This window comes from Hydra viridissima, unplaced genomic scaffold (genome assembly GCF_058129835.1).
Source record: "Hydra viridissima isolate aposymbiotic clone 2 unplaced genomic scaffold, HvirCarnegie_v1 scaffold_6, whole genome shotgun sequence".
In the NCBI taxonomy this organism is placed as follows: domain Eukaryota; kingdom Metazoa; phylum Cnidaria; class Hydrozoa; order Anthoathecata; family Hydridae; genus Hydra; species Hydra viridissima.
The window spans coordinates 11,787,307-11,801,219 of record NW_028324305.1 but is presented as its reverse complement, the minus strand read 5'-3'; the positions used below and the strand labels follow the sequence as shown (position 1 = coordinate 11,801,219).

The window sequence follows — 13,913 nt, the reverse complement described above, 5'->3', positions numbered from 1 at the left end:
AAACATGTTTTTAAAAGTTTTTACTACTAAGCTGAAGCAGAGTCTCTCTTATTTCTTACTTTTGGGTTCAGGAAACTCGCTTTTGACAGTTTAAGAGATTATAACCAAATCAAATTCCTGAGGAAATCATCTTTAAGAATTTTTCTTTTTTTTTAAAGATTTCGCAAAAATTCAAAAATAATAAATTTTCCTTTGCTCTCAGACAAATATCCAATCATAAATCAGAAATTCCTGAACTGATTCGTTTAAATTTAATTGTTCGGATTAACGAAAAAATAAAAAGAGCACGACGGTGGTTCAATATCTCTGTGCACGATCTAAGCTTGATTTTGTTGACAACAATGTGTCGTCATAAAAGCTAAACACTCTATTGTAAGAAATGAATCGATAAAAGTACTTTGAAATATAATTATCAAAGCTTGTTCATAAGTATTTTAACGTCCGTAGTCGTTTTAAGTTCTCGTTTGAAAAACAACAGTTTTTTAATAGAATAAGCTGAGAGCTTTAAAAGCGATGAACGTCGATGTTATTTTTTGTCGTCTAGGCTGGTTTAGATGTGTTAATTGTTAATTGTATTTTTCTTAATTAAAATTTCAGCAAATATTTTTGATTCTTGTTTATTTAACTTTAGGACTTTATTCTCAGACATTTTAAAAATTTTTCTCTAATGCTGTTCATACTATTTTTGTTCGATTGTTTATGTTGATGTTACTGATGTTTATTTCGTTTCGTTTGATTTATTTTTCACATCATGAATTGCAAAATTTTTTCACAGTTTTTAAATTAAAAAAAAATATCAAGCTACGGTTTTTTCTTTGCAAAAAATCTTCGGTTAAGTTTACTTTTTACCGGTTATCATTTTTCTTTACAAAAACTCATCGGTTGAGTGCTGCATTAAAATAAATCTTGTTTGATTATCTGTTGAGTTGTCTAAAATTTTTGCTTAAATTATTAGATAACAAAAAGAATCTATAAAAACGTTTTAAAAATGGCAGTGAAAAGTTTGCTAGATTTAGGTTTGGATTTAAAGTCTGCAGTGCGCAAGAAATTTTCGTTTCAAGAATCTAAACCTCAGACGCCGGGGTCAACTTCTCCCATGCAAAAGCTTTCGTTTAGTACCACACATGATTTAGTTTTTAATTCTGTGGAGGAAATTGAGCCAATGAACTTAACGCTCCAATACTTAGGGTTTGCTGAACTGAAAGCTCCCGGGCTTCCCGAAATTTGCGTCAAAGTGAACAACATGTATTTAGCTGCGAAGCCCACACTTAAAACGTTTGACAAAACTCAAGTCACTCTTTCACGTGCAGGAATAACTTTGAAACAAAATAACGAAAACGAATATATTTACAAGCCACGTCGCATAATTTACTGTGGCGTAGATAAACAACATCAAAGAGTATTCTCGTTTAATTATCAATACGGTTCGCGTGCTGAAAATATACACCTTCACGTTTTAGTTTGCAAGACGAAGGAAGATGCAAGATTAATAGCAAAATATTTAGGTCAAGTTTTCAAAATTGTGTCGAAAGACGAACACGAAAAAGATAAGAAAGATAAACAAATGCATTCGGAGGGTTTGACAAAATTTAAAACGCGATCAACACAAAATATCAACCAGCAAAACACAAATAACTATTACCCAAAAACACAATTAAAAGAAGGAACTAAGGAAACCTCTTGTGATAAAGGTGCATGCGGTTCTGTTGCTGAATGGTCTCCAGGTGAACAGCACATGTCACAGTTGCCAGTCGCCTAGTATTTTTGTTTCACACGTTTGCGAGTTTCTTTCGTCGTCGTCGATTAAAAATGCTCTCAAAAAAACTTTCTCGCTTTTGAAGGGGAAATTTTAGGGATTATTTATTCGGAGGATTTATGTTTTTGTAATTTAATTAATAAATATATTCAAAATTTAAAATACAATAAAATAAAAGATTTAAAACCAATAACAATTTGAATAATAAAACTTTTATCTCCATGCTTTAAAGCAAAACCTTCAGCCAAGGTAAAAAGATAATGAGCAAAAAATATCTCTAATCAAGTAAAAGATAACTCAAATCGAGTATAAAATACCTCAAACCATGTATAAAATACTCAAATCAAGTTTAAAATGCCTCATATAAAATGTATCACACCAAAAATGTTGATTTAGCATTTGACAAAATCAATTGAAATCCAAATTGAAAGTTGTTAAAGTACGATAACCATGATAAAGTAGTTTTCAAACAAAGAATATTGCAATACTCATCAAAAATTAACAACACGGTTGCGAGTTCTCTCAACGACGAGTCCTCTCGCAACCGTATTGTTACTTAAACTTTTAACCCAACAATCGAGAGAGTTTAACGAGCTTTTATTTTTAACTAAAAAAAAATCTTGAAATCTTTTTACTTTGATTGCTTGAAAGAGAGAGAGAGAGAGCGTAAAAACTCCAAACTATGGTCCAAAAAACAACGTTCATAAATAGATATTTACTATTGAAGTCTAGTGAGTAGTTTAAGTAACAGGTCTGTCAAAAAATATTCAGGAGAAGAAGATCAATTTTCGCAAGAGTTCACAATATTTCTGATTACAAAAGGTCTTATTAGTCAAAGTAATCGCCTTCACAATAAATGGCTCATTGCTATTTATCCTTCAAAGATTCAATGCCTCTCTTTCAAAACTGTCAAAAAACTTTAATGAGGTGATAAATCCATCAGTTTCCTGTTTCAGTTTGTGTTCATTACAAAATTCCTTATTCTTCATGAAATTGTCCACGGCTCTGAACAAATGATAATCAATATAGTTGATGTCTGTTCTATATGGAAGTAGAATTTTCCTGCTTGCTCTCCTATCTATTTATTACAAAACAATATTAAATAAACTGCAAAATTTTGTGAAAAGAGCAATCAGCGTTTCTTCTAAAGAAAAACACGAAATCTTCTTGTACTCTTTAAAAAACTTACGAGTATGATTAAAAACATTTTTTTGCGTTAAAAAGATTGAGGTGCAAACTCTATTCAAACATGCTGTCACAATCTTTCTGAAATATTTCAAATATTTCACTACTGAAGTTAAGAAGAAAAACTACAAAAATTGTCAAGAACTTTTTTAAATTCGCACCATCAAACCAATGGTTATCTTTCACAAAAGATTTTTAATTCAACATATGAAAAAAATGCCTGCTCTAATCAATCCATAATAAAAAATCCCTGTTCTAATCAATCCACAATAAAACATCTCAACATCTTTGTGTATTTTTAACAAATACGATTTTAGTTAATTTTTTGCAACAAACAACAACAAAACCGCCATCACAACCGTATTTTGTTACTTTTTTAACAAATGTGTTGAATAACAATTTCGCATTGTTAAAATTTTAGACAGCAAGCTTCTATCTCACTTACAATGACAGCAAGCTTCTTAAGCACTTAAAGTTGGAACAGAAAAGGGATTTAGTTGTATTTTTTTTTTTTTTTAACTCTTCATCAAAGTTCTTTTAGGATCACTTAAATTAATTTGTGAATGTCGTAAAAAATGAAACTTCTTTTAAATTTTGGGGTAATCAGGTACACAATTGAAATGTATATGCATCATAATTTCTTTTCCGATAATCACATGAGATAACATGAGAACAAATTTTTACCAAAACTGCTCGTGAAATCTGCATTTATATTTTTTCTATTTTTTTGAACACTCACCCTTATCTTTGTAGGCACATTAGGAAAAATGTTCTGAGTAGAAATTATATAGACCTCGGGTTATGAACAAACTTAAACAGAACACTGTGAATAAGACCGCTGGTTCCATAGTTGTATCATTCAAGCCTTTTGTACGATTTTAAACTTGATTTTGTGAATTGACAAAAATGAAGGAAAATTAATCAAGAAATGTTACAACTCTTGCAATTGTTTAATTGAAAATACTTAATTAAACAGCAACACCAATAAACCAGCTAATTTCAATGATAGGGCTGTCAATCTTGCTAAAATAAATTTAACGTTTTTGTCTAAAGCGATCCCCTGCTGTCCCAAGTATTCCCAGTTGGGTATAGTTAAAAATAAGAAATAATAATTTTTAAGCGTGTCTTATTTATCATGATAATATCGTGAATCTTGTAATACCAGTTAATAAAAAGTTTTTGACAACAATTGATGCAGCAATTTACTCAACTCAACTAACTTTAAAAATAAGAGGAAAGTAATAAAACGAAAAGTAATAAGGTTCTTTTAAAAAGTTCATTTTAGACATTACACTGAGTTATAAACATTGTCGTGTCAAAACTCTAGAAAATGATATTATGAAATGCAAATCTTCCCTACATCATAAATGTATGACGCAAACTTTAAACGTTTTTAAGTTTAATCCCATCTATTTGAAACCAAATTATTTTTACTCAGCAACTGGTTTTTTTCCATTATAAACAGAGTTTTTTCCGCCATTTTACTTTAGAGTAGATTATTAAATGCCGCCGTCGAAAATGAAGAAATATTGTAACCATTCTAGGAAATGATTCACTGAGGAAAAAAGCTCAGCAAAAACTCTATTTTATAGATATTACAGAATCGCACTTTTGACAATTTTAACTTTAGCCGGTCGCTGAATGCGTTAAATTAGTGGAGAATATCTTGTAATACTTCTTCCTTCCTCGGTGATATATTATCTGATTCAGTATCTGAGGCAAGCTCAACCATCACAAAAGAATGCGATTTACTTTACACTACCAATATTTCAACAATTAAAACAATAATTAAAAGTTCGCGATCCCACACTCTTCATCTTTCTCAGATTCCGTGGAAACCTGGGACAGATGAAGAACGCAGTTACCTAATTATTTATGAGGTACCTATGTTCTTCATCTGTCCCAGGTTTCCGCCGAATCTATTGGTATCGATAAATGATCATTTATTGATTACCTTTGCAATTTCCGATGAGTTGGTACTTTTTTAGTGATAAAACTTTCAATTGTTCTAATAAAAGATTTCCAAGATAAGTTTCATTAGAAGTTTTTTCTTTAGAAAGTGTAAGAAAAATATATTGAAATATTGAATAAGAAAATATTGTTTCTAAAATTTTATTTGATACAGCATGAACGGACCTATATCTACTCTATTAGTTAGCTTTTTAGTTATACATCGGTTAGTAGTTATAGAAATATTTCTCAAGTTTTCATTCAAGAGATGAAAAACTAAATATCCTTTTAATAGGTCAATTATTTTTAGCTTATAATGATTTATTTTTACATTTATAAAATTGCTTTATCTTATGAAGAATTAAGTTTTTTTGAGATATCAATATGCGCAAATGCACAAATCTAAATCTGTTTTTGGAAGGAAAAATATCGTAGTGCTCGCTGCATTCAGCGGCGTTAAAACATTAAACATTAAGCTTCAAACCATAGAAGAACCCATTATTCTAATATTTTGGCGCTGAATTACTTGCCAATCCTTAAAAGAATTTATTTCAAACTTTTGTCAGATTACAAGAATGACGTCATTTTATGACGATTACAACTTGAAGATTAACTTAAGGAACGATTTCTCGTCTACAAAAAAATACAACGGTGTATAACACAATTTTAGAGAGCACTTATTTACCTCTTAATTCAATATCCTTTTAAGACTTTTGAAAACTTCTTTTAGATTGTTTATGTATTGTTATTGTTAAAAAATCTACTTGAGAGTTTAAAGCATTCTAAAAATGTAAGAAACCGTGAAAATATAGTTTAAACTTTTATAAAAAACTTTTTAAACTATATGAAAATGGTAGACCTACAGTAACAAACCTTTTGCTTTAATATTTGTTGGGAAAAGTCTCTACAATAATATAGAGCAGTTATAGAATGTGATAACCATTCAAAAGTTTTATGTGATATTAATTGTTACTAGCAAAAAAGCAACCCGTAATACGGGTTATGGTCACAATTTAAAGTTGCAAAACCATAACTATTACCCTTTTAGAAAAACGCCTTCAAATGAAAAAATATGCGGAGGTAAAATAATTTACCAATTATTTAACATTATTTGAGTAATTTACAACTGAAATAGGTCATATCAGTGTAAGGCAGAACCATTTTCCTCGACATTACTAAGTTCAAAACAATACGTTTTTAGTTACTGACACAAAATAATATTACTTCCTCATGCTATAAATTGACGAAAAAGTAAAGCTAAATTCGTGTTATATTTTTATAACGTGAACTTTAATTAATAAGATTAATATAAAGCGAACGTAAATTTTACATGAATTCTTTGGCATCCCCTTGATACATGTTTCTTTAACAAAGGAAATTGTCTTTAAAACGTTAAATGCACACAACTAAATAAATTTATTCAAGATATCTGACCATTCGACTATTGCTATTTATGGCACTAATCTGACCATTTTATATATCGCCTCTTTGTTTCAATAATTTTTAGTAAACGGTTATTTGCTACCATTTATTAAAAATTCCTTTTGTTACTCGAAATTTAATTCTCTTTAATAATTTGACACTAATAAAGGACCTCCCTTCCTCGTTTTTGCCTTAAAAACATTTATCTTTATTAAGAGTTATCAAGTTTTTGATGAAGACCTTCTACCAGAATAATAAAATGTAAAACAATTTTTTATTTTTAATATATATAAGAATTTTTTCTTTCCTCAAAAGTGTTGCAAATGCAAACTAAAATAATTAGTTTAACACCTTATAAAATTTAAGCAACTCGATATTTGACGAATGCGCAAAACTACAATTATAACCCCCCCCCCCCCGTTTAAAAAGATCCCCAAAGTTACCTAAAACAAATAATTAGGAATAAAATAGAGAAGATTTTTAAAAATTGAACTAATTGCATATATTTATATCATTTTAACTGACAAAAATTTACAATAAAAGGTAATCAGGTTTTTTTATAAATCGTATAAATGCGTCAATCGTAAATCTTAAAGAAGAAAAAAAAAAAAGGAATTATAATACCATAACAAAAAAAAACCAAAAACAAAAAACCAAAAAAAACCAAAAAAAAAAAAAAACACCACATAAAAACTGAAAATCTATTTACCTATTTATAGTAACCTATTTTGACATGGCAGTTAATATAAACATTTATCGAAAATTTAACTATAAAATCTATTTCGAAGTACAAAAGGATTAACAATACTAATATATATATATATATATATATATATATATATATATATATATATATATATATATATATATATATATATATATATATATATATATATATATATATATATATATATAAAATCAAATTAAGATATAAATTGCATTTTTAGCATAATGTTGTCTTGGCTTTAAGTAAATAAATAAAAACAGTAAGTTTCAATAATGAAACTACCTAACATTCATTTTTAACAATAGACACCAACATGAAGGTGTTTATTGTTAAAAATGAATTTGAACACAAAACATCACAACAATAACACATAACAATAGAATATTTACACTCTTGATCCTAAAATCCAGCGAAAATAACAAACCAAATTAAAATATGAAAGTCAAAATTAGAAAACCAATTTAAAGTTAACTATATTTATTTTTTTACTAAACATATAAATACATAAAGTATATTTGTTTTTATATTCAATATTTGTTATTCAATTACTTCAAACTTAGGACATTAAAACACCCTAGATTTAAAGATCAAGGTTGCATACACATTATGCTAAACATTAACAGACATTGTGTTTCCAGAATAATTAAAAAGGCCACACAACACAACCTAGCTCTAAAGCAGTAATACTGCCTGGCAATAAATGCTGCCAAGTCACACCTCTGCTATAAATACATCGCTTGGCTGGCAAGGTTATCAATCATGCTCAACATAATCCTAAGTCACACCACTTTGAAAACATGGAAACAATATAATTTAAAGATATATACAACTATAAACAAATATGGTTTTATATAACACATATAAACACATTTTATAACAATACTAAATGACAAATATATTTATCAAAAACTATAAAAATATATATATATATATTAAAATAATAAATAAATTTATACAAACAAAATGTGCTCACAACTTACAAACAGTAAATTTTCAAAATAAAAATCTTAAGACTATGAATTAAGAATATTAGAAAATATAACATTATTTGTGTAACACTTTTCACCTACCACACCTTGAATGAGATGTTTATTAATTTTGAAAAACAAACTATTAAATGCTCTCATTCTTAAACATGCAACATATTGTTGACCATGAGAGAAACACCTGTCAAATCCTCTGCATCAATATAATTATTTTGAAGAGCACAAACTTTCATTCGAGTACCATTGCATAACCCAGCTTTGAGATCTAAATATCTAAGTAGCATTATTACACAACCAATTTTCAATTTTAAACAATGAGGTGGCATACCTGAAGGAGTTAAACTATTCAAACACTCAACAGGAAAGTCATTTCTTTCATTAAGGTCATCAGTATCAATTTGATCAGCACTTAAATAAATTTTGACCTCACCTGGCAGACATTCAAGCACTTCTTCATTGATTGATAATGAATCAACATTAGTTGGTGTTAAAATCATGCATTTAGAATAATCATTTTGATCAGCATCTCCGAAAATCTTTTCAACAATCAATTTATTTTCTCTAATAATGCACTGATTTGGTATTTTAATGCATCTTTTATAAGGATCCTCCTCTTTGACAGGTATTGTTCCATTCCCAAGTTTTAGTAGCCATTGAAAAAAAATCTTCCCCATCTTCTACTCTCATATTTTCAGTTCATGCAAACTTCTGCACCAATTGCCAATGCAAAGAACATTTTATACACGATTCTTCTATCTCAGCTGGTTGTCCTCTTTTCACAACAGGCAGAATTTGCGTAAAGTCACCACCAAAAAGAATGATTTTTCCTCAGAATGGAAAGTTGTTGTTGCAAATATCTTTTAACAACCTATCAATTGCATTTAATTCTTTACATGCTCATGTAAGACATTATACTGGTTGCTTCTCAGTTTGTTTTGGTTATTTCTGATGAAAGCAAGGTGCTGGCCTTTGATTTTAACATACGCATCAATAGCATATTGCTGAAACAGTTTTTTGCCATAAAAGAGTGAAGAAAAAAATTGTCTAACTGAAAGTTTATATTGTAATACAGAGAAAATGTAACATGATTTCTAACCAATGTAGCACGTTCAGGGTTGTGAACCAATTGATTATGCCAACCAGCATCACCCTTTGGAAAAAATAGAGGATAAACCATAGGATCTAAGTTGGCAGACATACTTGATAGAGTTTTAAGAGGATGACCTCTTGGGTAAACAACATCTTCCCTGGAAACAGGTAGTACACCAACAAATACAACTGCAACTTCATTATGTGAAGGGAGACTGATAGCGATTATAGCAATTTATGCTGGAACATCATGATTCCAAAATACTTATAGCAAAATCATGTAGTAAACAGCGCTAAAGACAAAAAATCAAATTGATATAAAACAAATTGTATATATAGCAAAATAATTTGTATTGGCTTTTAGTAAATGATTAAAAGCAGTGATTTTTAACAAAATTACCTATTTAACATTTTTAATAACAGACACAAACATGAAGTTAAGCCAAATGTCTATTAACTCAAAAGATAACAAAAAAACATCAGAGCAACAACACACAACATAAGTTAATATAATATGTATATAATATAACTTAAGTAAGATAATATTCATATATAACAAAACATAAGTAACAACATTACGCAAAATGTTATTAAAATACATTATTATGTATTTTTAGAATAATCTTTAAAAATAAAAGCTTGAAAACAGCAAGACCTAAAGCAGTAACAGTTTGACACTAAAAACTATTGTGTAACCCTCTGTTAAAAGTACATCACTTGGCTGGCAAAGTTGACAAATCTTGCTCTACACGTTTACCAAGTCACAGCACTTTGAAAACACGGAAACAACATAATATAAACATATGTACCAACTATAAACACAATAAATGTGTTTAAATATGTATATAAGGTTAAATATATATACCTCATATACATATTTAAACATATTTTTAAAACAATTATATAACACATATCAACACATTCACAAACACTTTATATTATTATAAAAACACATTGATAAAACAGCTATAAGTGTGCAAACAAAAATTTTAAAAATGATGCCAGAAAATTTAAAAAGATACAAAATATATTTACAAACAATACTCTTTACCTTCTTTTTTTTTTTTTTTTTTCATAAGAACTGTAATCCTCACAACGAAATTTAACCTTTACATACTATAACATGTGACATGCCATGTCAGTGTTGGCACAAAATTTTAATTTATTTTCTAAATTTTCTAAAAAAGAACAATAATAGTTATAGCATCACAGAAATTTCAAAGTAGTAATAATTTCAAAGTAGTAATAACCATTTTATGGAAATAGCATTAGTATAACTTTAAATAACATCCATACCCTTATTTTCCTTCTAAAAAATAAAATAACAAAAATAAAACTGCTAAAAGAAAAGCTAAAACAAACAAAATATAAACGATTTAAAAAATTAAGATCCTTTCTACTTTTTCTGATAAAAATTTAAATCCTTTCTACTTTAGCTAATAAAAATGTATATATAACTATTTTATATACTTACTTCAATTATAACATGGTCGGCGCTACTCGACTTTCTCCCCCCCCCCCCCCTATTTTTATGATTGATTCTGATAGAGAATTTTATGCTGATTAAGAATCGTATAAAAACATGGGTCTCAAAATCAATGGAAAGTGCTCTAATCTGAAGTTGAAAGTACAAAAATATACGACAAATCTCTAGAGACCGCCGATTCGTTACTGTTTATCGGTTTGCGGATTGTGCACCGAATTATCTATGCTAAACGGTTCAAACTACTTACGGATTGATTTGATCCGAAAATAATTTATCGGAAAATAATTCGTTAAAATTTTTTCGGATTATTTTTTCGGATTGCAATCCGATTCGATACTTTCGGATCGGATTGCAATTCGAAAAATTTTTTTCGAATTGGAATCCGAACCGATATTCTTTTTACGGATTTATACGGATTCAGAATAAAAAAAGCTTTCGAATTAAGATTCATTTTTATTTATTTATAATATTCAAATATACAATGAAACGAAATGATTTCCTTGTTAAGAAATAAAAAAAAGTCAAAATCACACTGAAAGTTAATCATTTTCCAAATTCATTTCCTGGCCACACAATGTCTTGAATTTTACTGAGTTGCTTAGTGTTTTCTTTCATATATACCAACATCTCAACCTTTGAGATTGAAAGATTGGTTCTTCTAGAGCTGTATATATACCCTGCTGTTGAGAAAACTCTTTCAGATGTTGATGATGCAGCAGGTATACAGAGGTTTTTTCTGGCCAGCCTTGACATTATTGGGTAAATATACTGGTTTTGTTTCCAGAATTCCAGTACATTTGTATTTGCTGGAACTGGTTTTGAATTCAAATACCCCTCAATTTCAGTAGAAATGGCTTTCTTGGTGCTTGTTTCACCTCCAGGATTAATGTAACCTGCACCAAACACTTTCTTCCTCAGTTGTTCAGTGAAATCAAAGTCGTCATCATCTTCATCATCCAACATTGAAGGGGAAGGAGTCCTTTGGCTAGCCAAAATTTCTTTTTTTGACAGTTCTTCCATAGCTTTTTTTACTGCAGTTTTGACTACTTCAAACTTTTCCCCCTCATCCACAAAGCACATGCCCTTGCTGTTAGGATCTAAAAAATGAGCTATAGAGAATTCAATATTCATCAACTCCCCTTCGAATCTTTTGTTTAGATCTTCATTGAAGTAGTGAGCAAGCTCTGATGACACCTCGGTTTTTGGCTTGATCATCTCCCTTGCTAATCCTCCTCTGATGTTGTATAGGCAATTAATAACGGAACAGATGCTAACATTCTTTTCACTGCTGCATTTCTCAGAGAATTCTGAAAAGCCTCTCAGAAGCCGGATGACAGATTGAATAGATTCCACTTCATCATCTGTTGGTAAAAGATCTGTCAACTTACAACCTCCAGAAACAGTAGGGTTCGGATTCTTTAAAGAATGCATCGCCGGAAGAAGATCCACCACAGACTCCATTTGATGGAGGTCAGAGTTCCATCTTGTGGGGCATCTCTGTACTAACTTCGTTCTGGAGTTTTTTAAGGCTTTGGCAGCATTAACTAAAGTCATAGCTTTTTGAGAGGACTGGTTGAAGTGACCTACTAATTTTGTTATTTTGTGGTTGAGAATTGACCATTTTGGACATCTTTTATCATCGACAGCACCACTGACAACTAGATTTAGACGGTGGTCGACACACCAAATTGCACTTTGAACCCCAATTGATTTCCTAACACCTGCTTGGACATTAGCTGCACAGTCAACTGTTATCCAGGTTTTGACTCCAAAATCAAGTTCCAGTTTGTTGATAGATTCATTGAGCTTCTTGGCAATATTGTCGGCAGTATGTTGTTCGGGGAAGTAGGACATTTCTACCAAGAAGAGCTTTAATTGGAACTTTGAATCTATATAGTGGAGTGTAAGGCTCATGAAAGACAAATTGGTGTGATCAGTGGTCCACACGTCGGATGTAAAGGCCACTCCATCAAGATTTAACTTGTCTGAATTGAAAATGTTTTTTACTTGTTCCTTGATGAATTTAAAAAGGAGAGGAATGTATTTTGTAGATATATTCTTTGCTGTAATGGTTCTGAATTGACCGTTGGTTGCAGTTCTCATCATCCGGGTGAATGCGTCAGTTTCTACAATAGAAAATGGTTGAGTGTCCTCAATCACCCATTTTGTAATGTCAACAACAGTTCTTATTTGATTGATATCAGTAACTTCCCATTCAGGTTTGGTAGCCTGTTTTCTGCCTTGCAGTGTCTGTGTGTTGGAAGTGCCACAAGTTCCACTTGGTCCAGGCTGTGGCGATACTGGTGTATCTTTTTGTGTTTGTGGACATCTCCTCTTTTTTCCTCTTTCTTGTGTTTGTTCAAAATCTGAGTCTTCAGAGGCAAGCTCATCAAAAATGTCTGGTATTGTTGATTTTTGCTTGTCTTTCCTTTCTAATTGTTTATATAAATTCAAGTGGACTCTTTTCAAATGGTTCCTTAAAGGACTTGTGGTGCTTTTATTGATTAAGTATATTTTGCCACAGGCCTTGCATTTTGCCTTTTTTTCCTCCACATTGTTGAAGAATTCCCAAATATTAGACAGCTTAGGCATCTGAAAAGAAAAAAAAAGTGAAATAAAAAAAAAAAAGAAACGAATCGGATTGAGTTTGCCATATCGGATCGGATGAATATTTCAGATTATTTATTGAATTTAAAATCCACAAAAACGGATCAGATTGTTAATAAGGATTACTTTTCGGATTAAAAATTCGAAAACACGGATCAAATCACATTTTCGATTTACTGACTTTTTATTGAAATATTTGCCTCAATATTTCCTTAATATTTGCCTTAATAAAACGTGATAGTTTTTGATGCATACAAACAGTTTCCGAAAAAGAACTAATTATTTATTAAGTTATTTGAAAATTTTCCTTAATATTCGTCTTAACAATAAATGATATTTTAGAGGCATGCATAAAATTTTCAATAAAAGAACTAATTATTTGCCTTAATTATTGAAATGAGCGTAACAATTTTTCAAACTAGTTTTTATCTCTATTTCTATTTTTATTTCTGTTAATATTTAAGTAGAAGAAATATTACAATATAAATTTTATCGGACCAATCCACTAATTGAAGCAATCCGCAAAGCGAAATAATTCGCAAAGGAATTCGATCCACAAAAAAAAAAAAAAAAAAAACCGCAAAAATTCAGTTTGAAATATTCTTAACTTTTAAATCAAATTAATATAATATTGGCTTACCGTAATAAATGTAGGTGAAGAATAGTAGACTTGATCTGTTGAACGAATTGTTGTATGTTAAGATT

General features: G+C 29.9%; 2 protein-coding genes across 5 annotated transcripts; one reads left to right on the top strand and one right to left on the bottom strand.

The window, feature by feature from the left end:
• Nucleotides 1–455: 455 nt before the first annotated feature.
• On the top strand, nucleotides 456–1,941 carry LOC145190450 (low density lipoprotein receptor adapter protein 1-like). Its single transcript, XM_080067328.2, has one exon. The coding sequence runs from the start codon at nucleotides 989–991 to the stop codon at nucleotides 1,757–1,759; it is 771 nt and encodes a 256-aa protein (XP_079923454.2). The 5' UTR covers nucleotides 456–988; the 3' UTR covers nucleotides 1,760–1,941.
• A 5,314-nt stretch (nucleotides 1,942–7,255) lies between these two features.
• On the bottom strand, nucleotides 7,256–10,391 carry LOC149887050 (uncharacterized). 4 transcript variants are annotated; one of them, XM_090091659.1, is made up of 2 exons: nucleotides 10,167–10,391; nucleotides 7,256–9,927 (listed from the first exon to the last, which is right to left on the bottom strand). In XM_090091659.1, the coding sequence occupies exon 2, from the start codon at nucleotides 8,698–8,700 to the stop codon at nucleotides 8,170–8,172; it is 531 nt and encodes a 176-aa protein (XP_089947785.1). In that variant the 5' UTR covers nucleotides 8,701–9,927; nucleotides 10,167–10,391; the 3' UTR covers nucleotides 7,256–8,169. The 4 variants fall into 4 exon arrangements, with proteins under 4 accessions (XP_089947785.1, XP_089947786.1, XP_089947787.1 ...); XM_090091660.1 differs by having other exon boundaries at nucleotides 7,256–9,884; XM_090091661.1 differs by having other exon boundaries at nucleotides 7,256–9,408; nucleotides 10,167–10,380.
• Between the last annotated feature and the right edge of the window lie 3,522 nt (nucleotides 10,392–13,913).

What these genes read in the sequence shown, in the direction of transcription:
- LOC149887050 (XM_090091659.1), bottom strand. Translation starts at nt 8,700, where the DNA reads ATGGGGAAGATTTTTTTTCAATGGCTACTAAAACTTGGGAATGGAACA.
- LOC145190450 (XM_080067328.2), top strand. Translation starts at nt 989, where the DNA reads ATGGCAGTGAAAAGTTTGCTAGATTTAGGTTTGGATTTAAAGTCTGCA.